The sequence below is a fragment of the Hyperolius riggenbachi genome, chromosome 10 (genome assembly GCF_040937935.1).
Source record: "Hyperolius riggenbachi isolate aHypRig1 chromosome 10, aHypRig1.pri, whole genome shotgun sequence".
Lineage (NCBI taxonomy): Eukaryota > Metazoa > Chordata > Amphibia > Anura > Hyperoliidae > Hyperolius > Hyperolius riggenbachi.
Genome location: NC_090655.1, coordinates 61,052,540 through 61,076,593, shown reverse-complemented (window position 1 = coordinate 61,076,593; position 24,054 = coordinate 61,052,540). Strand labels below are relative to the sequence as shown.

Below are 24,054 nucleotides of genomic sequence, written 5' to 3'. Positions count from 1 at the left end.
GAAAGTTAGGATTGCGACCAGTGGTTTGCAATAATCCCAGTTTCTAATTGTCATAAAACTAAAACAAAAAACTGGTATTAGTTACACATTGGGCTTGATTCACTATGTGGTGCTAACCTACTTAGCACGTCTAAAGTCTTTAGGCACGCTAACCAGGGTGCTAAGTAGGTTAGCACCGGTTTTCTCAATCAGATCGCGCACTAAGTACCGTGCGCAAAGTTTTACACGCACAAAGTCCTATGCGCGCGCTAAGTCCCATAGGCTTTAATGGGCACTTCATGCGGAGCGCCCTGTGCTCTGTGCGGTGCGCGCGTAAAGTTTTTCGCGCATAAAGTTTTGCGCGCGAAAAGCTTATTTAGACGTGCTAAGGAGGTTTTCACAGGCGTGCTAACAGTTAGCACCGCTTTGTGAATCAAGCCCACAGAAGGCATACATGCGAATAGGGATGATCAATAAGATGCAAATAATTTCTCCTTGCATTTATATTTAATGTAAGGCCTCATTCACAGTGGGACGTTGCGTTGTAATGCGACGTTAAAGTCACAACCCAGCATTACAACACAACACAAAAAAGGTGGTACCGCACATTAAGACTGTGTGTACCGTTGCATACAGTAAGCACAGTAAAGCATACAGGCAATGAAAAGTATGCTTTCCTGTACCTGGTACTGTGTGCTACAACTGCAGGCCCGGATTTACCTCAAAGGAGCCTATAGGCACAGATGTCTTGGCACCTTAGACGTCACACTCCATGAACCTACAAACCCCTGCCAAACTGCACCGCAAGTATGCTGGCTGTCACTTCTCCCTTACTTCCCTTTCCATCACAGGTAGCTACAGGTGTCCCTTAGTATTAGGTAGCCTTAAGTACCCTCAATATTAAGTAGCTAGCGGTGCCCTCAAGTGTTAGGTAGCTAGTGGAACCTCAGTATTAAGTAGCTAAAGGAGACTGAAGGGAGCTTTTGTTAGTGGAATGCCAAGAGCAGGGTGAGTAATCCCTCATGTAAACTCTCATCAGGACTCTGCATAGAGAAGTAGGGATAGAGAGGCACTCAGGAAGCGGAGTGAGCCACCCATCCATCATCAGGCGCCTGTAGGCACGTGCCTACAGTGTCTTATGGTAAATCCGGCCCTGTACAACTGCAAGCAGTGCGTTACCATAACACTACACGTTACAATGCGACCCTAACGTCGCACTGTGAACGTCCCATAGGATTAGCATTGCAGTGCGGTAAACTGCGTTATAGGAATTTATAACGCAGCTCTGCAACGTCCCACTGTGAATAAAGCCTGAATGATATGCAACTTGAAACTGGACAAATTGGAATCACTTCCTGTTCATTTTTATTGGTCCAAATTCAAGCTGTATAATATTTACATGAAATTAGAATGCAAAGTACGCCAGAAATGCAATGTACGTTGGGAGACATGTAACGTGCACTCAGTGAGTGTACATTTTATATGTACAGACAAAATGTACAGCCCTCACAGAGCGCAGGTATAGGTGGCCTGTGATACAATGAGTTGTATATTATAGCAGCCAGAGATCGCGTGTGTCCCTAATATGAGCAGCAGCAGGGTAGAGAGTGCAGTGGCTTGGCTAAGGAGCTGTGGGCCCCAATGCAAGTTTTACAGTGGGACCCCCAAGCACTCTATACATAACAATTGATACGGCGCACCAAAACCTTCCAAGGACAACCACAGTGTCAGAGGTGCAAGAAGGGGATGGGGAACAGCTGGTTAATGATTACTACCATTCAAAGCATCTATAGAATTGATTATTACAAGCACAGGACTAACAAGTTGTTTGACCCAGCACTCTAATTGGAGACGAGCGTGCTATAGCTGATCAGAACTTGTTGCTCATCAAGTTCAAAAATAGCAAAAAAGAAGTATCCGCACCACCGCTAAAGTGAAAAAGATAGCTCTTTTATTTGTGCAATAAAATCACATAGCAAAGATAAAGCTGAAGGAAACTACAGCCCGCTGTTTCGAAGCGACATGCTTCTTCTTCAAGTTGCAAGCTCATTATGAGGTTGCAACTTGAAGAAGAAGCATGTCGCTTCGAAACAGCGGGCTGTAGTTGCCTTCATCTTTATCTTTGCTATGTGATTTTATTGCACAAATAAAAGAGCTATCTTTTTCACTTTAGCGGTGCTGCTGATACTTCTTTTAAGCACAGGACTAATAAAGGGTGCCTAATTATATTTGGGGTAAACAGCCTAAAGAGACTGTAACAAAATGTTCAGCATTATTTCTTCTATCCTGTAAGTTCCTATATCTGTTCTAATGTGGTCTGGATTACTGCAGCCTTTTTTAGTTGCACTGTCTCTGTAATATATCTAATCTTCTTTTCTTTGTCAAGCTTTGTCAATCCAGGGAGGAACGGGCTGCCTCTCCTGTGATAGGGAGAAGTTATGCACGCCCCCTCCATGCTCACTCCTGTGTGCTTTGTTTATTCCTCACAGACAGCGTCTCTGCTCCAAGTTTCAGCTTGTCTGTGATGCAGTTTGTGAGGCTGAGAGGGGAGGGAGCTGCCTGCCACATGCTAAGAAACTGTGAGAATCCCAGACTGTAGTGCAGATAATTCACTATGTAATAAAATCTTGTACTATACTACAACATACACACAGACACACATACATACGCACATATTAGTCATATTAGTGTGTGTCTGTGTGTGGGTGTATATATATATATATATATATATATATATATATATATATATATATATATACACACATTGGGATGCGAAAGTTTGGGCACCCTTGTCAATTGTCATGATTTTCCTGTATAAATCATTGGTTGTTGCAATAAAAAATAAATGTCAGAGTTAAATATATCATATAGCAGACATGCACAGTGATATTTGAGAAGTGAAATGAAGTTTATTGAATTTACAGAAAGTGTGTAATAATTGTTTAAACAAAATTAGGCAGGTGCATAAATTTTGGCACCACAAAAAATAAATGAAATCAATATTTAGTAGGTCCTCCTTTTGCAGAAATTACAGCCTCTAAAAGCTTCTTGTAGGTTTCAATGAGAGTCTGGATTCTGGTTGAAGGTATTTTGGACCATTCCTCTTTACAAAACATCTCTAGTTCATTCAGGTTTGATGGCTTCCGAGCATGGACAGCTCTCTTTAACTCACACCACAAAGTTTCAATTATATTCAGGTCTGGGGAATGAGATGGCCATTACAGAATGTTGTACTTGTTCCTATGCATGAATGGCTTAGTGGATTTTGAGCAGTGTTTAGGGTCGTTGTCTTGTTGAAAGATACAGCCCTGGCGCAGCTTCAGCTCTGTCACTGATTCCTGGACATTGGTCTCCAGAATCTGCTGATACTGAGTAGAATCCATGCTTCCTTAACTTTGACAAGATTCCCAATCCCTGCACTAGCCACACAGCCCCACAGCATGATGGAACTACCGCCATATTTTACTGTAGGTAGCAGGTGTTTTTCTTGGAATGCTGTGTTGTTTTTCCTCTATGCATAACGCCCCTTGTTATAACCAAATAACCCAATTTTAGTTTCATCAGTCCACATCACCTTATTCCAAAATGCAGCTGGCTTGTCCAAATCTGCTTTAGCATACCTCATGCTGCTCTGTTTGTGATGTGGGTAGAGAAAAGGCTTCCTCTGCATCACTCTCGCATACAGCATCTCCTTGTGTAAAGTGCGCTGAATGGTTGAATGATGCACAGTCACTCTATCTGCAGCAAGATGATGTTGTAGGTCTTTGGTGCTGGTCTGTGGGTTGACTCTGACTGTTCTCACCATTCTTCACTTCTGTTTATCCGAGATTTTTTTTGGTCTGCCACTTTGAGCCTTAACTTGAACTGAGCCTGTGGTCTTCCATTTCCTCAATATGTTCCTAACTGTGGAAACAGACAGCTGAAATCTCTGAGACAGCTTTCTGTATCCTTCCACTAAACTATGATGGTGAACAATCTTTGTCTTCAGGTCATGTGAGAGTTGTTTTCAGACCCTCATGTTGCTACTCTTCAGAGAAAATTGAAAGAGGAAAGAAACTTACAATTGACCCCCTTAAAGGGGAACTTCAGCCTAAATAAACATACTGTCATTAAATTACATTAGTTATGTTAATTAGAATAGATGGGTAATATAATTTTTTACCCACCCTGTTTTAAAAGAACAGGCAAATGTTTGTGATTCATGGGGGCTGCCATCTTTGTCATGGGGGCAGCCATCTTTTTGGTTGAAAGGAGGTGACAAGAAGCAGGAGACACAGTTCCAACTGTCCTTTGTCCTGATCACCCCTCCCAGCTGCACACACTAGGCTTCAAATGTCAGATTCAAAATGTAAAAAAAAAAATTTGCACCAAAACAGCAGAACGAGAGCAACAACATCAGAAATCCCATCATGCTTTGCACAGCATCAGGGGAAAAAAGCCCGGGCAGTTTTCTTCTGTGCAGCTAAAAATGAGGCTTGTATAAGAGAAACAAAGTTCTGATGCTGTGAAACTGTTAAAGAAACACCAAGCCTTTTCAGTGCTGCTGAGTCGATTTTTAGTCCGGAGGTTCACTTTAAATACTGTTTCTCATAATTGGATTCACCCGTGTATGTAGGTCAGGGGTCACTGAGCTTACCAAGCCGATTTGAGTTCCAATAATTAGTTCTAAAGGTTTTGGAATCAATAAAATGACAACAGTGCCCAAATGTATGCACCTGTCTAATTTTGTTTAAATAATTATTGCACACTTTCTGTAAATCCAATAAACTTAATTTAATTTCTCAAATATCACTGTGTGTATCTCCTATTTGATATATTCAACTGACATTTTTATCATAACAACCAACGATTTATACAGGAATATCATGACGATTAACAAGGTTGCCCAAACTTTCGCACCCCACTACATACACACACACACACACACACACACACACACACACACACACACACACACCACTTCCTGGTTAGCGGCCATGTTTTTTGTTTGTAGACACTGCCTAAAACTGGCGATTAAAAGCCATTATCGCGGCGGGGAGCTGCGGAAACTGCAAAAAAAGGGATCCAAGAGATCACAGTGACTCGATTGGTAGGTTTTTTTATTGTACAAATCAGACAGTACAGGTCCTCTTTAATTATGTTTTGGGGAAAACACTGCCTAATCATTATTTGAGAGCACACTGCCTAATTTTGCTTGGGGACACTTGCGTATGCCTACTTATGTTATTTGTGGGAACGAGCTGACAAAATATGTTGTTTTAGGTGATATGTTGCCTAATTATGTTATCTGGGAGGCGGTTTGCATGGAACATGTTGGCAAATATGTTGTTGCAACTGTATAATTATGGTAGATTATGGTAAGGAAGGAAAAAAAAGGGGGGGGGCAAGTTCTTGTAGCACAGATGGGCCCAGAGCTGAAAGGGGGTCCCTCCCACTACTAACTTCCCCTTCCTTAAAAAGTGGTCTAACACCCAGCATTTCAACTTCTTTAAAAGATTGCTTACAGCTTAGCAACTATTATGCCAGATTTTTTTATTTTTTATTTTTTTTTGCAGAAATTCACTGAATGGATTAAACATGACATTTTAGTGTTGCATTTAGCTAGAAATCCTCCTCTGTGCTGAGGTTTAGATACAAATGTATCTATTTACAATGTAAATAAACAAACAACTCTGTGAGAGAGCACAGAGGGCTTCCCAGACAGGCTTTTCAGAGGTCTATTTGCATTCCAAACAAAGATACATTTGTAACTAAACCTCAGTGGATTTCTATCTAAATCCAAAACTAAAATGTCATTTTTAACCCATTCAGTGAATTTCTGCTTTTAAAAAAATCCGGCATAATAGTTTCTAAGCTGTAAGCAATCTTTTAAAGCAAAGTTGTAATGCTGGGTGTTGGACCGCTTTTTTAAACAAAGGGGTCCACCCTTTCAGATCAGGTGTTTATGTGGCTACACTTGTGTGTGTGAAGAATATGATGGCCACAAAGGGTGTGACCATTGGAGGGCCCCATCAAAGTTTTGCTGGGGGCTGCAGGATTTGTAGTTATGTGATTGGAGATTATCCCTATAATAGTGAATGACTGTGGGGCAGGTGATGTAACAATAAGGAGGATCAACAATGAGGGGATAGCAAGGGCTACCTGTAATAGGCAACTGATGGCGGAGCAGTGCTTTTCAGCGCTGCTAGCTTTGGGCGCAGCCAGCGCCGCCATAGACTGTAATAGGAATCAGTCTATAGCGGCGCTCAGTGAGGAAGGTCGGCTCCGTCAGAAGACGGAGCCGAAGTTGTTTAAAAAACACAATAATTCGGCCTCCAGCAATCGCTGGAAGCCGAATTATTTCATTCCCCCACTATCCATGTCGGCCTGGAGGGGGAATAGTAATTAAAACGCCCCGGACTTGTGCAGAAGCAGGACCAGCCATTTAACAGCTGGATCCTGCGCCCAAGTCTACCAGCGCCGTATTCAAATGTATGTACTGATGGGGGCCATACATGTATAACTAGGGAATGTAAATAAGGAACAGTGGTGAAGGACTATGACAGGAGTATAAGTATAAGAGAGGGTCCCCTGTGACAGGGCATGAATGGGATCTCTGGAGGTATCCACTATGATAGGGGATGAACTAGGGACTATACAGCAGAGGTCCCCAACCTGGGGGCCGCGAGCAGATTTCTGGGGGGCCGCGGCGGATCTGGCCTTTCTCCCTCTCCCCCCAGCGGCCGCCGTTCCTGATACCTTATGAGCGGGCGGCCGCTTTCTTCCTTATATTCCCCATAGCCCCTCTCGCATCTCGTATTACAGCAGCGCTTGCTGTGAGACTGCTGTAAGGAGGGAAGGAGGCGGGGCAGCGTTCCCATGGTAACGGCGATCGCCGCTACAGGAAGCCGCTGCCCTATTTCCTACCCTTCCTTACAGCAGCCGCGCGGGAAGCGCTGCTGTAATACGAGGTGCTGCAAGAGGAGAGGAGCTATGGGGAACATAAGGAAGCGACTGCCCGCTCGTAAGGTAACAGGAGCGGGGGCCGCGCGGGGGAGGAGAGGAGAGGCTACACTGGGCTAACTGTACTGGCGACACTGGGGCAGTGATACTGGGCTAACTATACTTGCTATACTGGGCTAACTATACTTGCTATACTGGGCTAACTATACTTGCTATTCTGGCCTAACTACTGGCTATACTGGGCTAACTACTGGCTATACTGGGCTAACTATACTTGCTATACTGGCTATACTGGGGTAACTACTGGCTATACTGGGCTAACTATACTGGCTATACTGGGCTAACTATACTTGCTATACTGGGCTAACTGTACTTGCTATACTGGGCTAACTGTACTTGCTATACTGGGGTAACTGTACTTGCTATACTGGGGTAGCTATACTTGCTATACTAGGCTAACTGTACTTGCTATACTGGGGTAACTATACTTGCTATACTAGGCTAACTGTACTTGCTATACTGGGGTAACTATACTTGCTATACTAGGCTAACTGTACTTGCTATACTGTGGTAAATGTACTTGCTATACTGTGGTAACTGTACTTGCTATACTGGGGTAACTATACTGGCTATACTGTGGTAACTGTACTTGCTATACTGGGGTAACTGTACTTGCTATACTGGGGTAACTGTACTTGCTATACTGGGGTAACTGTACTTGCTACACTGGGGTAACTGTACTAGGTATACTGGGCTAACTATACTTGCTATACTGGGCTAACTATACTTGCTATTCTGGCCTAACTACTGGCTATACTGGGCTAACTATACTTGCTATACTGGCTATACTGGGCTAACTGTACTTGCTATACTGGGCTAACTGTACTTGCTATACTGGGCTAACTGTACTTGCTATACTGGGGTAGCTATACTTGCTATACTAGGCTAACTGTACTTTACTTGCTATACTAGGCTAACTGTACTTGCTATACTGGGGTAACTATACTTGCTATACTAGGCTAACTGTACTTGCTATACTGTGGTAAACGTACTTGCTATACTGTGGTAACTATACTGGCTATACTGTGGTAACTGTACTTGCTATAATAGGCTAACTGTACTTGCTATATGGGGGTAACTGTACTTGCTATACTGGGGTAACTATACTGGCTATACTGTGGAAACTGTACTTGCTATACTGTGGAATCTGGGAAAAAAGGGGGGCTGCCTCCACCGACACTAGCCATGCCCACTCACCCCTCCCCGCCCCCAGGGGGGCCCCGGAGAAAATTTTGGTCGGGATAGTGGGCTCCGGGCTCAAAAAGGTTGGGGACCCCTGCTATACAGGAATTGGATTTTGTATTAATAAGGAATGAAGGGAAGTTGGTGAGGAGACAGTATGTATTACTTGTATACTTGTAATATACAACCTACTGTATATAGGAGCCCATGTCTGGATATGGAAAGGAATATACATAAACAAGTGAAGACAGGGCCCCATGACAGGGAATGAATGGGAGGACCCCCTGTGATAGAGAATAGATTAGGATCCCGTTTGATGGAGCTGCATAGAGGACCACAATACCTGCCAGTGAACGGGTTACGATGAATCTCTGCAGCCTCACATCTCCCTCTAGCGGGAGGCGGGGAACTCTCCGGGGAGGGCGGAGACTGTCAGCGTTCTATGAATGGAACGCGTCACTCTCCATATTTGGGCATTGACGTCACGGACGGGCGTCCCGAATGATATAAGCTCTGCTGCGGGATCCCCGGAGCGGAAGTCCCGTGTGTTGGGTCGTAGTGGAAGCATTAATAGAACTATGAAGGTCACCTCTATAGAGAGCCGGCGGCTGCAGAGGCTGCTCCGGAGCCCGCGCTGCCTGGTACTGGACTGCCGCCCCTATCTGCCGTTCACCGCTTCCAGTGTGCGCGGCTCTCTCAACGTGTGTCTGAACTCCGTGCTGCTCCGCCGGCATGCCCGAGGCGCGGCCACCCCGCTGCAGCACCTGGTGCCCGATGAGAGCGCCCGCTGCCGCCTGCGGGACGGACACATATCGCTGGTAGTGGTGCTGGACGAGCGGAGCCAGAGGTGGCAGAAACTGAAGAAGGATAGCCCGGTTTATATCGCTATTTCTACACTGAGCGGTCTGCCTGCAGCCCCCCGGATCTGCTTCCTCAGAGGTGAGAACCGGTGCCTACCAACATATATATAATATTTACTGTATAAGCTTGCCGCGTATCGCCCCCTGGATCTGCTTCCTCAGAGGTGAGAACCCCTGCCTACCAACATATATAATATTTACTGTATAAACCTGCTGCGTATCGCCCCCCCCGATCTGCTTCCTAAAGGCGAGACCCCAACATATGTACTGGCTGCCTGATTCACACCTCTATACTGTACATGCCAGTCTGCTACCCTGTGGTCACCTTCCTGACGGGAGACCCCCTGCATACCAACATATGCACTGGCTGCCTACCTCTAACATCCTTCTACACTCCTATATACCACTGATATACTGTACATGCCAGTCTGCTGCCCCTCTGATCCTGACCGATAGGATCCTCTGCATACCACCATATATACTGTATAAGACGCCCCCCCCCCCCAACATCTGCTTTCTGAGAGTTGAGTACCCCGATATATCAGCATACTCAATAAGCTTTCCTGCTGTCTATATGGGTACAGTACACCCCCCCCCCCCCCCCCCTTGATTGAGACCCTCTATATATTGTGCCAGCCTACCTAAAGCTGTATAATATGCAAACCAGATGACTGCCATTACAACTTGTGGATGTTAAATGCTGGAGATAGATAGATATTCTGTTCCTGTATATATTGGGATCGTTGATAAATTGCCTATTGTATGTGACAATCTAATGTTGTTCTAACTAACCTAGTGATGTAGAGTATATGTTTTTACATTTGCTTCCCTGCCTTGGCATCTGTGTCAGTCTATAGAGGTTTGTTTACAGTGGGGGCAATTCTGCCATCTGACAACTTGTATATGTATTCAATGGCCCTGTGTGTCATCAGAGGTGAGGAGACCCCGAAGTCTGTCTACAGACATATCTATTGAGCTATGTGAGTGAGAGACACTGACTACACAATTACACACTATTACCTACACTAATATAAATCCGATTCATAAACTAGTCATAAAATCCAAACTTGACAGGATGCAGAAAAAGGAACTAGTTATTCTGGCATCTCTAGAACAAACACACTTCGTGAGAACCTTTTATACAGGACATTCCAAGGATCTGTGTGTATCTGAATATGGACACTTGTACTGTAATACATGATCTATAGACTAAATGTTTGCATTTATAGGTAGGCAAATGCATCGGTCTCCTCAACCATGAGTCACTAGTACGAAGATTAGAAAACACTAAAATCAGTCTGACAATAGTACCAGAATCATTTTAAAAAGATAACCTGGTATTAAGGGATTGTACAAGCTACATTGCTTCAGTCGCTTTTTTTTCTCTTTGTAAGAATGAGTCACTACTATGTGAAAAAAGAACTGAAAGGTTTACAGATAATAGTATTATTATATGTTTAGCTTCTCCAAAAGTGAGTCACCGCTGTGAAAAAAAGGGAATAGATTAAAGTCCTAGTTCTAATTCTGTCTTTTTACATGTAAAGAAAACTACATCCAGACACTGTCATATATACATGTATGATCTTTGTGGCATCCACAGTACATCAAATATTTTAGAAATACTCTTCAGAACCTATGGCATTTTATCGTTTATCCATACCTCGACTAGTAAATTCACCCATTGTATGATATAGGTTCTCTTAAAGGGAACCTAAAGAGAGGCTTCCATATTTCCTTTTAAACAATATCCGTTGCCTGGCAGTCTTGCTGATCTCTTTGCCTGAAGTAGTGTCTGAATCGCACACATGAAATAAGCATACATATAATCCAGTCAGACTTCAGTCAGAGCACCTGATCTGCATGCTTGTTCAGGGTCTATGGCTAAAAGGATTAGAGGCAAAAGATCAGCAGACAGGCAATCTGCATTGTTCAAAAGTAAATAAAATGGTGACTTCTATATCTCTCACTTTTTAATTCCCTTTAATTCATATTTTGCTTCACACACTCTATTTTCTCTGTAGCAAGCCTTGCTAGTCAAGAATGGGAACTTGCTAATAGTGGAACTATTGACATGAATTTTAGTTGCATTTTCAGTCCTGGTCACTTGATTTGAGGTTCAGAATTACCAGAGTAAGCTAATCCTTTCCAATGGCTGTCTGGGACTCTTTGCTTTAAAACTAGCACTTGAATATGTAGAAAAGACAGAATAGGTGATAATAAATTAAAAAAAAAAAAGCACAAAAATGCTGATCACCAAAAGGTAATGCTGTCTATAAATAAGCTTCTTTTAGGGGTATGAGGAGAGGAAACGCGATTATGGCGTGTAAGGCAGGAAGTGGGCTTGTGGCTGTTTCCCCAGCTCCCTCCTCAACTGGATGTGTCATAGATGCATAACAGCCCATCAGAGGCAGGAAGAAGACTCTTAATTGAATCATCCCAGTCTTGCTGTCATGGCCTGTGTGCTCTTAATGGTGCACAGTGGGACGTGGATTTCAGCTGTACCTACAATGGGGGAAGTAATACAGCATCTTGTTAATAGGGCTGTAAAGTCATCACCCCCTGGGGGGAGGCAGCTTCCTCTGGTCAGGATGTGGCTTCTTAGCAGGAGGTTATGGGCAGGTCGTGATGGTGGTGGGGGGGAGGGGGCTGGTTGTCCTTGCAGTGTGTCCCATCTAGGATGTAAATTGTGCTAAAGTGTCATGTAAATTGCCTAGCAGCAGGGTGATAAGCTTGGGGAAGTGGTCTGGCTGATTGAGCTGTCTCCTAGGCTTTATCAGTAACTCAGCTACTGGTTTGCATCTGTCTGTTTAGGAGCCCTCTGTGTTTTCAGACATTGTACAATTCTATGTCTACAATTTGCAAAATTAATGGTAAATATAAATGTAACTAAATAATGGGGTAAAGGCAAAATTTATATAAATGCCTTTTTCTTTTAAACAAAGCAGCAATAGCACTTTAGTGTTTGTTTGTTTTTTTTTTGTCTTTTTCTTCTATATAACGGCTTTTGGGTTCCTTTGAGGTCAAATTAAAGACATCTTGTTGTCCTCCAACTTGAAGGACAACTAAAGTGAGAAGAATATGGAAGCTTCCATATTGATTACCTTTTAAACAATACCAACTGCCTGGCAGCCCTGCTGATCTATTTGGCTGCAGTAGTGTCAGAATCACACCAGAAACAAGCATGCAGCTCCTCTTGTCAGATCTAACTATAATGTCAGAAACACATGATCTGCATATGCTTGTTCAGGGTTTATGGCTAAAAGTATTAGAGGCAGAGGATCAGCAGGACAGCCAGGCAACTGGTAATGCTTAAAAGGAGATAAATATGGCAGCCTCCAAATCCCTCCCGCTTCGGTTGTCCTTTAAATTGGTTACATTTTACACCACTTGTTACGCTCAATAGATACAAATCCCCCATACCTCTACAATAGAGATGGTCCATGGCATGCAAACAATTGGGCGCTGTTAGCTGTTGAAAAGGAGACTGTCCTCTGTAGGTAGCCACAGAGCCTCAGAGGCAGTGAACTTGGAGCACCAAGTATCCTGTGTGCTAAGGGGTAACCAATAGATAGGTTGGGGGATTCATGGAGGTTTCCTCTGAAGTCTTCTTTTTGTTTTGTTTTTTTGTTTGTGGTTCTACGCCTCACAACGCGTTCATTTGGATGTGAAAGTTTGCATTTTATGGGGTCAGGTCCATTGACTTTCATTGCAATGTGTTTTTCTGCACACGGAAAAAAAAACGCACAAGTGGAAAGGGACCTGAGGCTATTTAACTTAGCAGACTATTTTGGTGTTTAGCAGTCAAAGCTCTGTTAGAACAAAGGTGTGGAGGTTTCATGTACTTGTAGATGTTGTTTGGGTATCCTTGTCCCATCACAAAGTATTTCATGTAACCTTTTCACTTTTGAGGCGGAGTGCTGCTTTAACAGTGGCCATATGCACAGCAGACAAATTGAATGGCAAGGCGGTTCAGCTGCTGATCACCCTGACTCCTCTCTGTAAAGGCAGACAATGAATTGCAATTACCAGCAGTCAGGTCTCCTCCTCCTGTCCTAGGTTACCTTCCTGCCGCCCCCAGCACAGGAGGTACAAATGATAATCACCTCTCATTGACTCCCCGCAGATCCTTTATCCTCTGAGCCTGGATTAGGCAGGACAGATGGACAGTCTGGAATAACCTGAGCTAGGCATAATTACCAGTACACAGGAAACGGATCGCATTGCGCTGATGTGTTGCCGCCCAGATAATGCAGCAGTCTGTAAACAGCCTGATCTTATTATCAGTTTGATTTGTTTTCTTGTTCTAATTATAAGCCTGTCTGTATTAAATAATCATTATATAACCGTCTATGTCCTGGAATTAGGGTGTCAGTACACTGGGTGGACATAAATTGGCACGTGGGACTATTTTAATAACCTTTCCGCTATACAGCAAGTACAGTACTAGCAGCCATTATGGTTCAGAACTTCTGATCTGCTGTAAAAGAGAAGCAACATCATTATAACCTTTAAAGGAGACCCAAAGTGACATGATGATAGACGTGTATGTACAGTGCCTAGCACACAAATAACTATGCTGTGTTCCTTTTTTTTTTTCTTTCTCTGCCTGAAAGAGTTAAATATCAGGTATGCAAGTGGCTGACTCGGTCCTGACTCAGAAAGGAAGTGACTACAGTGTGTCCCTCACTGATAAGAAATTCCAACTATAAAACACTTTCCTAGCAGAAAATGGCTTCTGAGAGCAAGAAAGGTTAAAAAAAGGGGAATTTCTTATCAGTGAGGGTCACACTGTAGTCCTCATCTGAGTCAGGACTGAGTCAGCCACTTACATACCTGATATTTAACTGTTTCAGGCAGAGAAAGAAAAAAAGGAACACAGCATAGTTATTTGTGTGCTAGGCATTGGACAAGCTAAACTCTCTAAATACATACAGGGAGCATTCCTTGTCTGATTGGTAATGTTTTCCTTAAGTCCTGTGCCAGTTCAGGTCCACTTTAAGAAAATGGTGGGTGCTGTCACGTACTACACAAGCATTCCTGGTGGGACACGCAATTAAATTGACAGGAAACTCAGGAGTAACCGTTAGAGCCTCCTCCCCCCCCCCCCCCCCCCCAATCCCATTCTTGTAACAGAGTTATGGCGACTTAAGTCAGGAGTTTTGAAAAAGAACCCACGTAAAAAATAGTGGAAGTAAAACCGCCACGGTGTAACACTTGCCAAAATCAAAATAATTGTTTTGTACAGACTTTTTGCAGGATTTTATATATATATATATATTATATATAGGATTTCCACACTGCAGTTCCATTTTGAAGGACTTCTGTAGTGTTAGTAAATTAATCTTTACCAAACCTGTATTTTTGCCTGCAGGGGGATACGAGTCCTTTCGCACAGAGTTCCCAGAATGCTGCGTGGATCAGAAGAGTCTGTCTCAGGAAGAAAACGACAGCAATCAAAATATCCTCTGTGATAAGCTTCCCTCCTTCCACAAGCCCCACTACGATCAGGTATGGCTCAATCTGAGAAATGTTATTTAGGCCCCAGTCATTAAAGCACACCTAAACTGAAAGGGAGGCTGCCTTATTTATTAAACAATGCCAGTTGCTGGCATTTTGTGGCCCTTTGGCTGCAGTAGTGCCTGAATCACAAGTCAGATACAAGCATGTGGCTAATCTAATCCAGTCAGACTTCACCCAGAAACTCCTGAACTGTATGCTTGTTTGTATTGTATTTGTTGACCATTTCAATTAGAAAGTCTAAACAAAACAATTATGTATCTTGTCCAATTGTGTAACTTTTAACCACCCTGGCGTTCTGATAAGATCGCCAGGGAGGCTGCGGGAGGGTTTTTTTTAAATTAAAAAAAAACTATTTCATGCAGCCAACTGAAAGTTGGCTGCATGAAAGCCCACTAGAGGGCGCTCCGGAGGCGTTCTTCCGATCGCCTCCGGCGCCCAGAATAAACAAGGAAGGCCGCAATGAGCGGCCTTCCTTGTTTTGCTTACACCGTCGCCATAGCGACGAGCGGAGTGACGTCATGGACGTCAGCCGACGTCCTGACGTCAGACGCCTCCGATCCAGCCCTTAGCGCTGGCCGGAACTTTTTGTTCCGGCTGCGCAGGGCTCAGGCGGCTAGGGGGACCCTCTTTCGCCGCTGCTCGCGGCGAATCGCCGCAGAGCGGCGGCGATCGGGCAGCACACGCGGCTGGCAAAGTGCCGGCTGCGTGTGCTGCTCTTTATTTGGCGCAAATCGGCCCAGCAGGGCCTGAGCGGCAGCCTCCGGCGGTGATGGACGAGCTGAGCTCGTCCATACCGCCCAGGTGGTTAAAAGAATGTATAATCTAGCTGTAATAGTCGATGTGTGGCACTTGTGTACAATATACCCTGCCTTTTAGTTGGTTTGAAAGTCCTGCCTATTTGTATATAAAATGGGGAGGGCAGTGGCCATGCAAGGGTTAAGCTCTTTGTGAGTGCGCTTCCTCCCGTTAAGCTTTGGTCCATTAGCGGGATATAGAGTTGTGGAAGGCCGTGCTTCCGGAGATCAATAGAGGTATTATTGCTTCCTGTTAACAATCTGCCGTGTTGGAGCTTGTGGCGGAGATGGCTTAAAGCAGAAAATTGCTTTTGACTCATCTCCTGTCCCCTATATATCGTCGATCTATAGTGTTATAATTGCTCAGCCACCTTCTTCCTGTATCATGCTGCCGCTTAATTATTTATGGTCAATTTGTCCTGAAGGCTCTCTGGCTGCGGAAGTTCCGTGGGCAACAGAGATGCGGCTGTGACTGTCTGCAGCGCACTACTAGATGGCCAGCTCTGCAGTGCTTCTCTCTAATTTTTATAAACTGCTATGGAATTTAGGAATCCTTCTTCTATAAATGTAACTCCAGCTTTTGAGAATAAACAGAGCAGCTTCTTATGTCACCTGTGGTGGCCCTATCCTACAGTGTCCTTTGAAGAGCTGATACATCCCACACTTCTCCATTATTAACCATATTTCCCTGATTCCTAGGGGGGGGGGGGGGGGAGGAATCTGTCTGTAACAGGATTACCAACACCTGATCTGTTATCTACACATCTTGTCTGATTGGTAATTTGACCACACAGGAAAGTAATGGATTAGATGGGCAGTAATTGGGTCTAGTGTGTCAGTAACATCAGATACATGTCATGGGCAGGGATTAAACAGGTGTATACAGTAAACGCAGACTATTCCCCGCAAGCGTTTTGCCGCACATATATATTGCTTTTGCCTGTGCTTTAAGGGATGCTGTTAGTCTTGTCACTTAACTGTCCCCCAGAGGGGCTCACAATCTAATCCCTACCATAATCATATGTCCATCATAGTCTAGGGACAATTTTTAGGGTTAATCCAGTTAACGTATATGGGAAGATTTGAACCGGGAACCCAGTGCTGCTAAGCGAATGTGCTAACCACTATGCCACTATGCTAAGGGTTTAATACTAATCGGAGGGATTTTGGACTTGAGCTTTAAGCCTCCCTTTTAAAGAAAGACCACAGTGATAAATATGGTAGAATCCCTTTTATAGTTAACTCCAAGGGACCAGGAAAAGGAGTTTGCTATATCAGAAGTTTACTATATCAGAATTGGTCATACATTGTATATTTATTCAGATGCATTTGCTGGAACTTGAGGACTGAGTTTACTTTATCCAGAGGTTTACTATAAAGAGATTCTACTGTATAAAGTTTGCCAGTAAATTGGTTTTGAGCTATGATGTGGCTGGAAATCAAAATGGGTCTATATGTTTAGAGAGCAGGATGATCTCATTCATGATAAAATCGCCTATTGGCTTAATGTCAGCCGTGTAGTGCACAGACTGGGAACGGTAGCCTCTTTAGTGGGCTTAAAGAGGAACTCCAGTGAAAATAATTTAATATAAAAAGGTGCTTAATTTTTACAATAATTATGCATACATGATTTAGTCAGAGTTTGCTCATTGTAAAATCTTTCCTCTCCCAGATTCACATTCTGACATGTATTACATGGTGACATTGTTACTGTGGGCAGATTATGTAGCTGTTCTGGCTTTAACAGACAGCTATAAACAGCCATTTCCTGTGTGTGTCATTGTTACATTGTGGCAGTTTGCCCAGAGTACCGTATGGTACCAGAGCCTCTTGTGGGAGGGGTTTCAGCACAAAATCAGTCATACAGCGCCCCCTGATGGTCTGTTTGTGAAAATCATTATATTTTTCATGTAAAAGTGGGTATCAGCTACTGATTGGGATAAAGTTCAATTCTTGGTCGGAGTTTCTCTTTAAGGGATTAGGTTAACTGACAGCTTCCATCTTGTATTCCAGATAAGGTCACAAAGTCAAGTACACATCCTGTCAAAGCCACAGCTTTTAAGACCATGGCTGCTGAGCCTAGAGCGTGGCTCCGCTCGTCAGGTCTGTTTGACAAGCCGCCCTGAGCTTTTTACCTGGAGACTATCTTCTCGGGCAGGAAGCGGTGTGGGCGTTTCAATGCCTCTTTCCTCATCGACGTGGGCCAAGCGGCGGGTGGTCTGTGTGGGCTTAATGTGATTCACCGGCTTATAATTCTAGGTTACGGAGCCAAAGATCACAAATGAAGCAGAACATTCCATTTTTAGATTACCATTGTTTCATTATGAATATTACTCACAGGGTCTTGATAACACACTTAATCTGTGTCATAACAGCTGACAGTTGTTCACATTAATCCATTTCTTGCAGCTAGTTAAAGGGAAGTGGCTGTAAGAGAAATAATGAGGATTCCGGTACTAACCTGAACATGTCAGTGGTGGAGCTGGCTCGGACCTCTGTATCTTCATTGAACGGAAGCTGAGCAGCAGGTTTTGTGCCGCATGTTCAGCTGCAAGCTGTGCTAGATCGTTGTTGATAAGCAACACATCTAGGTCGGCCACATATCTTGGAATGTGATTGTACAGTTGTAGTCATAGCTGTTTAATTTAGATTAATGTTGGGTTTTCAGACAAAAAGTCTAATGGTGTTTTTTTTTTTTCTTGTTCCTTTCAGGGCACTCCTGTTGAGATCCTTCCATTCCTTTACCTTGGCAGCGCCTACCATGCTTCTAAGTGTGAATTCCTCGCCAACCTCCGTATCACCGCCTTACTGAACGTCTCCAGGAAGAGTGCTGAATGTATCAAAGACCAATATGACTACAAGTGGATTCCTGTAGAGGACAATCACACTACAGATATCAGCAGCCACTTCCAAGAGGCCATAGACTTTATTGGTGAGTAGAGTCTCTAAACTGCTGTAAATCTACTGTACTCTTCTAACATGAACATAAACTCTAACAGGAGCAAGAACCAGTACAGTAAGGTGCCTGAAGGTACCTTGTACTGAGATCATTGGCACTAGGGATGGTCAGTGCGATGCAAAGAATTTAGAGTTGATGCAGCATTATGCAAATGTATGCAGCTTGAATATGGGCCAATCGAATTTTAACTCAGCAGATTTTGATTGGTTCATTTTCTAGCTGCATAAGGGCTGGTTCACACGGTCGTCTGCTGAGCTTTCGCTTGGCGCCGCGTTCAAACGCCAGCGTTTAAATGCTAGCGTTTAAAAGCAAGCTTTTGAAGGCTTTTGGGAAGCGTTGAAGGCTAGCCGTTCTGGTCTCTGCTATTGTTTCCTGGCGTTTACCGCCTCTGAAAGCAACATGTTGCTTTCGAGACTAGACGCAACGCTGGGATCTACCGCCACGCTTTTATGAAAGCCTGCAAAAGCCAGCTCTAAACGCTCCCATTCACTTGAATGGGGATGGCGGTAGATCCCAAAAAACGCAGCGTCTGAAACGCCGCTTAAACGCCCATGTGAACCAGCCCTAAATTTGCATACAAAGTTTACATAATTCTGCATCAGCTCAATTATTTTCATCTCATTGACCACCCCTAATTAGATGAAAATTTGCATAGGAACACACATTAATGTAAAAAGAAGTTTTTGTTTGTTGTTTTTTTTTGTTGTTTTTTTTTTTTTTTTTTTTTTTTTTTTTTTTTGCTATGAAAAGTTTAAACCCTGCCTTAGTTCGAGCTTGGTGACATGAACAAGCACAGTACAAAATTACGGAAGATTATGTAGGTTAAATAACATGGCTCCAAAAAGCGCTGCAGAAGTTGTCCGACATAGTGGGGAACCGTCTGAGGTTAATTTTAGGTTACACATGAAAGGCATGAAGAATTTACTCTTTACTGCCTAATGGATAGTGCCTTCAAAATTAGTTCAGAGGTCTGAGCATTTTTACAGCCATCATCCCAGAGGTTGAACCACTAAAGTCTTTGGTTATTTGAGACCATCAGAGGATGCTTCAAAAGGAGACAGCCCTGTAATTACAGGAACTACCAGTCCAGTGTGGTCAGCTTGTTTTCAGTAGCCATTAATTTCCATAGTGCCTCCTAAAAGGACAATGCTCATCAGGGCCAACAAACCCGGTGATTGCCAGTTCTATGTGATCTTCGAACACTTTTCCTTGGCCTTAGTAGTAACCTTTTGTTCTCAGGGAAGTGGTAAAGATAACTCTGAGTGACCTTGAAAAAATGTCAACTAGACCACACTTGTGGGCTTTATAGAGGTAATTGACTAAAGTACCATCTGCGTCTGAACTCCTACCAAACTTGTAAAGCAATTGCAGAAACAACCTTTTCTTGAGAATAGACTAGAGTAAAAGTTGTGCAGCTTCCTAAAGCAACCAGTCAGATACAACTTTTGAACCAGACTTGCTCTGGGTAAGTTTGCTATTTTGCTTCAGTTTTCCTTATGCCTGTCTGTTGTGCTTGTGTTCTCCTTTAGTAAACATTTTACAAGTGACTTTACTTTCCCACAATGCTCCTGTGAGACAATACATACCCTAGGCAAAGTCTCCTGATGGTAACTGCAGGCTGCTTTTCACTGATATACACTGTCAAGGCAAAATTGGGCTACATTGTTGAAGCTGTTTTAGGTGCCCTTCATATATTAAGACCACCTATACACATATAACACATATGTTTACAATTAGAGTTGTGGTCCTATGCATTTATACTTGTGCCATTTTAGCATTAAGTAAAACCATTCCTCTCATATTAATCTCTATTTTCATTCCTTTTTAAATGCAGATACTGTGAGACACTCAGGAGGAAAAGTCCTGGTTCACTGCGAGGCTGGCATCTCCAGATCGCCCACCATATGTATGGCATACCTCATGAAGACCAAGCGACTCCACCTGGAGGAGGCCTTCGAGTACATCAAGCAACGCCGCAGCCTTATATCCCCCAACTTCAGCTTTATGGGCCAGCTCCTTCACTACGAGTCTGAAATCTTTGCTTCCAAACCCAGTGTGCCCATCATGTCTTGCAAAAGGGACTCTGTATCCTTCTTCGCTGAGGATGTGAACATTGGGCAGCACTTCGAGGGGTCTTGCTTCACGTTTCCGGCTTCAGTCCTGGCCCCAGTCCCTCTTAGGTCTCCTGTGCACCAACTGAAACTCAGTCCCATCACGGCAACCTCTTCCTAACACGAACTGTGAATGCAAACTTTTTAAAGTGCAATATGGCAAACTGGGGTCACCATTCCATGGACGGTCCGTGAGCCGCTATTTGAGTTGCTTTAATGACTTTACAGTCTACGTTCCAAAATGTTGGATTATGTTTACAGACTTGGACAGTTCCTGCTGTATTTAAATCTCTCTAGGTAGACATTCTGTGTGTTCTTGTATAACTCTTCTTTCACTGAGGTTATGGAATATGTTACCAATACTGAGGATTGTTCAAGCACAAGCTACACATGCTAGGCCACAGTGGCCATGGCCTAAGGTAGCGAGGTCGCCAGGTGCGTCCATCTGCCAATAGTAGGTCCATATCAAGCTTGATTGTCTCCCCCTGTGATCCTTCATATGGTCCTTCATGCACTGCTCCAGATCTAAACATCACTCATAAGTGTAACTGCTATGTGTTGATCATATACCTTACTGTTCGTACCTATGTAAGATGGACTCTTCAGATGAGGGGAGGGGGCAGCACAAGACCCTTGACCTGGGAACAGGAAGTATGTACCTGGCCCCACACATGACAGGTCTGTGCAGCAATAAGTGATTTTTGATTCCAGAGTGTGTCTTGTAGGGGTGACTGGTAAGACGCATGTCCTTATACACTGCAGGTGTCAGTGTAACACTGAGGACTTTCCACAAGTGAATATATTGCGTTGGGTGTCTTCTGCCAGCCCTGCCGTGTGAAGTAGGTGGAGGCCCTTGCCCCTCCCTGACTCTCCTTTTCCTTGGGCACTTTCCCAGACTGCTGTGAGCTGCTTAATGGGATGAGCCACTAATGCCTTGCACAGAATCAGCGACTTTTAACATTCATTTAAACTTGTGGTGTAGCTTATTCTGCAATTAACCAGTATGGCACAAATGAGGCATAGATTTTTGTCAGAGTACAAATGCCATTGCTGAAATTCCTCCTTGTATCTGCCTGACTACCATGCTGATCCTCCTGACTTTAGCCCCCTAGGTCCTGTATTCTGGGGCATTCAGGCTACTAAAACACCCATCTCACTTCAACAATCCAAGTGTTTTTTGTTTTTTTTAACTTTAACATATTAGGGTAGGCCCGGCAAGGTTTGACATTGGACACCTTTCCAAATGTATATGAACACTGCACTATTTTTTTTTTTTATCTTGTTATGATAAGCAATATTTAAAGGGCCTAATGGAATTTCGACAGTCTTAAAGTGGCCATACATAGGAAGGTTTTTTTTTGGGGGGGGGGGGGGGGGGGGGTGGTAAAATAATTCTAACCATAGTGTATAGAATGACCCATGTTTTCTGGGATCTGAAGTATATTAAGAGGCTGACACATGTCTGTCCTTTGGGCTCAACCAAACTTTTTTGCTTGACTCAGACCTGTCTGCTTTTTAGCATCTGTAAAGTTGAGGTGTTGCTGAAAAGCAGATACAACTGGGTTAGTGGGATCAGGCCCTAAAGGTGACCTGCATATATATGTATATTGGACAAGGCACCCTCCTGTTTGCTTTAGCTGGCCATGAACAATGCAGCTGCCAGGAAACTCAGGAGGGAAGTTTTTTTTTCTTTACATGCAGGAAATTCTACAAAGGTTGAGCACCCCTGTTAGAGATCTGAAAACCCAAATGCAGGATTTTGGCTATTTGATGAACAGCTTTAATGACCTCTGACTTATTCAAAGGACAGTGTGTGAGCATGTTGATTTATGTAATAGTGTTATTTGCTGGGTCACTGATTAAGTGTTACTTTTAGACTACTGGAGCCAGAATCCTATTGGACAATCAAATGTGCCTGTGGCCACTTTAACACTCGATTCCATGGCTGTCATTGGTTAACACTGGAATGTTTACTTTAACCTTCTGGCTGCTGGAAGAACTGAACTGATTTCAGCAATAAAGAAGTTCATATTGCTACTGTAGAGGATTTGAGTTGTTGCTTATGTTGGCATATTACAGGGTACAATGCAATAACTTCTATTCCTTGTCTGTGTACTTTCTTATTTTGAGGGCCTGTCCTTCACTGTGCCAATAAATGTTTTTTTTATTTAACACGATTCTGTTGCTGTTTTTGTTTCTGGGAAGCTGTGGAAATTTGCATGTAATCGAATATCACACAAACCAGCAGCGGAAACTACTACATAAAGAACTTATGGGGTTTTTTCTTTTTTTTTTCTAATTGCTTACCTCTCCAGAATATATAGACACCAGTTCAACTGGAAAAAAGGTGTTTGCTTTTTGAATTAAAAAAATAAATTAATCTGACAACGTGTTTCACAGGTCATGGCCCGCTTCCTCAGGTCAATACAAAATACCTTGATAGCATAGGGTATAGAGTGAAGGCACCTCTAATGTTAAGTGCCTCCATCCTACCCATTACATAAATGTAGGTAGAAAGGAGGCATAATCCACAACATGACCCTTCACCATGTATGCACCAGGTAGTGTGTGTGTGTGTGTTATATATTACCGTATTTTTCAGCATATAAAACACACCTAGGTTTAGAGGGGAAAAAATGTATACAGTATATACTAAACCTGGTGCGTCCATGTTCCAGGATCGTCTTGTACATGTTCTCCCCCATTGTCTTCCTGTGTCCACTATGGCCTCAATTCACGGAGCTTTATCAAATGCTTTATCAAACGTTTGATTTATCTCATGGGTAAAATCTAATTTTGAATTCACTAAGGTGTTATAGATGTATTGACCGTTTTATTGATAAAACACTAGATAAATATATAACACCTTAGTGAATTCAAAATTAGATTTTACCCAAGAGGTAAATTATCAAATATTTGATAAAGTGTTTGATAAAGCTTAGTGAATTGAGGCCTATGTGACCCTTCCTGTCCTCCTGTGTGTGTCATCCCTTCCAGCCACCCTGTGTGGTTCTCCTGTCCTGTGTGTGTGTGTGGTCCTCCAGTCCCCTTGTGGTGGCCACTCCTGTCCCCCTGTGTGTGTTTCCGTGTCCCCTTCACCCCCCCCCCCCCCCCGTGTGTGGTCCTCCAGTCCCTGTGCTCCCTCCTGTGCATGTCCATGTCTTCTGCCCCCCGTGTGGTCCTCCACTCCAGTCCCCATCCTGTCCTCTGTCCATGCCCCCCCCCCCATGTCTCCGCTCCCCCTTTGTAACAATTACGTCAGAGCTACTCGCCTTCCTATGGATTCCAGCGATGTATCCTCCGCGCCCCCCCCCTCCTCCACAGCAGCAGAGAGCAGTCTGCTACCGGGGGAGCCAGAGGCATACGAGAAGAATCGGCGCGGGAGACTTGGGTGCAGGATACAGCCGGTATATGGCTGATCCTGCTTCTGCACAAGTCCGGGCCGTGTTACTTACTATTCCCCCTCCAGGCCGCCATGGATAGTGGGGAATTATTTAATTCGGCTTCCAGCTATTGCTGGAAGCCGAATTAGTGTGTTAAATGTAACTTCAGCTCCGTCTTCTAATGGCGCCGAAGTTGCACTCTGCTGCTATAGCCGTAATACCTATTACGACTTATGGTGGCGCCGGCTGTGCCCAAGTCTCCTG

General features: G+C 43.7%; 1 protein-coding gene across 1 annotated transcript; it reads left to right on the top strand.

Annotated features, from left to right (window-relative positions):
* Positions 1–8,698: 8,698 nt before the first annotated feature.
* Positions 8,699–21,788, top strand: DUSP5 (dual specificity phosphatase 5). The gene is made up of 4 exons (XM_068257995.1): positions 8,699–9,102; positions 14,395–14,531; positions 18,050–18,269; positions 20,131–21,788. Exons 1-4 carry the CDS (start codon positions 8,742–8,744, stop codon positions 20,526–20,528), a joined length of 1,116 nt encoding a protein of 371 aa, XP_068114096.1. The 5' UTR covers positions 8,699–8,741; the 3' UTR covers positions 20,529–21,788.
* The last annotated feature ends 2,266 nt before the right edge of the window (positions 21,789–24,054 follow it).

Bases quoted from the DNA above. Each gene is read 5' to 3' on its own strand.
- DUSP5 (XM_068257995.1), top strand. From the start codon at position 8,742: ATGAAGGTCACCTCTATAGAGAGCCGGCGGCTGCAGAGGCTGCTCCGG. The intron at 9,103-14,394 runs GTGAGAACCGGT...TTTTGCCTGCAG, and splicing joins CCGGATCTGCTTCCTCAGAG to GGGGATACGAGTCCTTTCGC. The intron at 18,270-20,130 runs GTGAGTAGAGTC...TTTTAAATGCAG, and splicing joins AGAGGCCATAGACTTTATTG to ATACTGTGAGACACTCAGGA.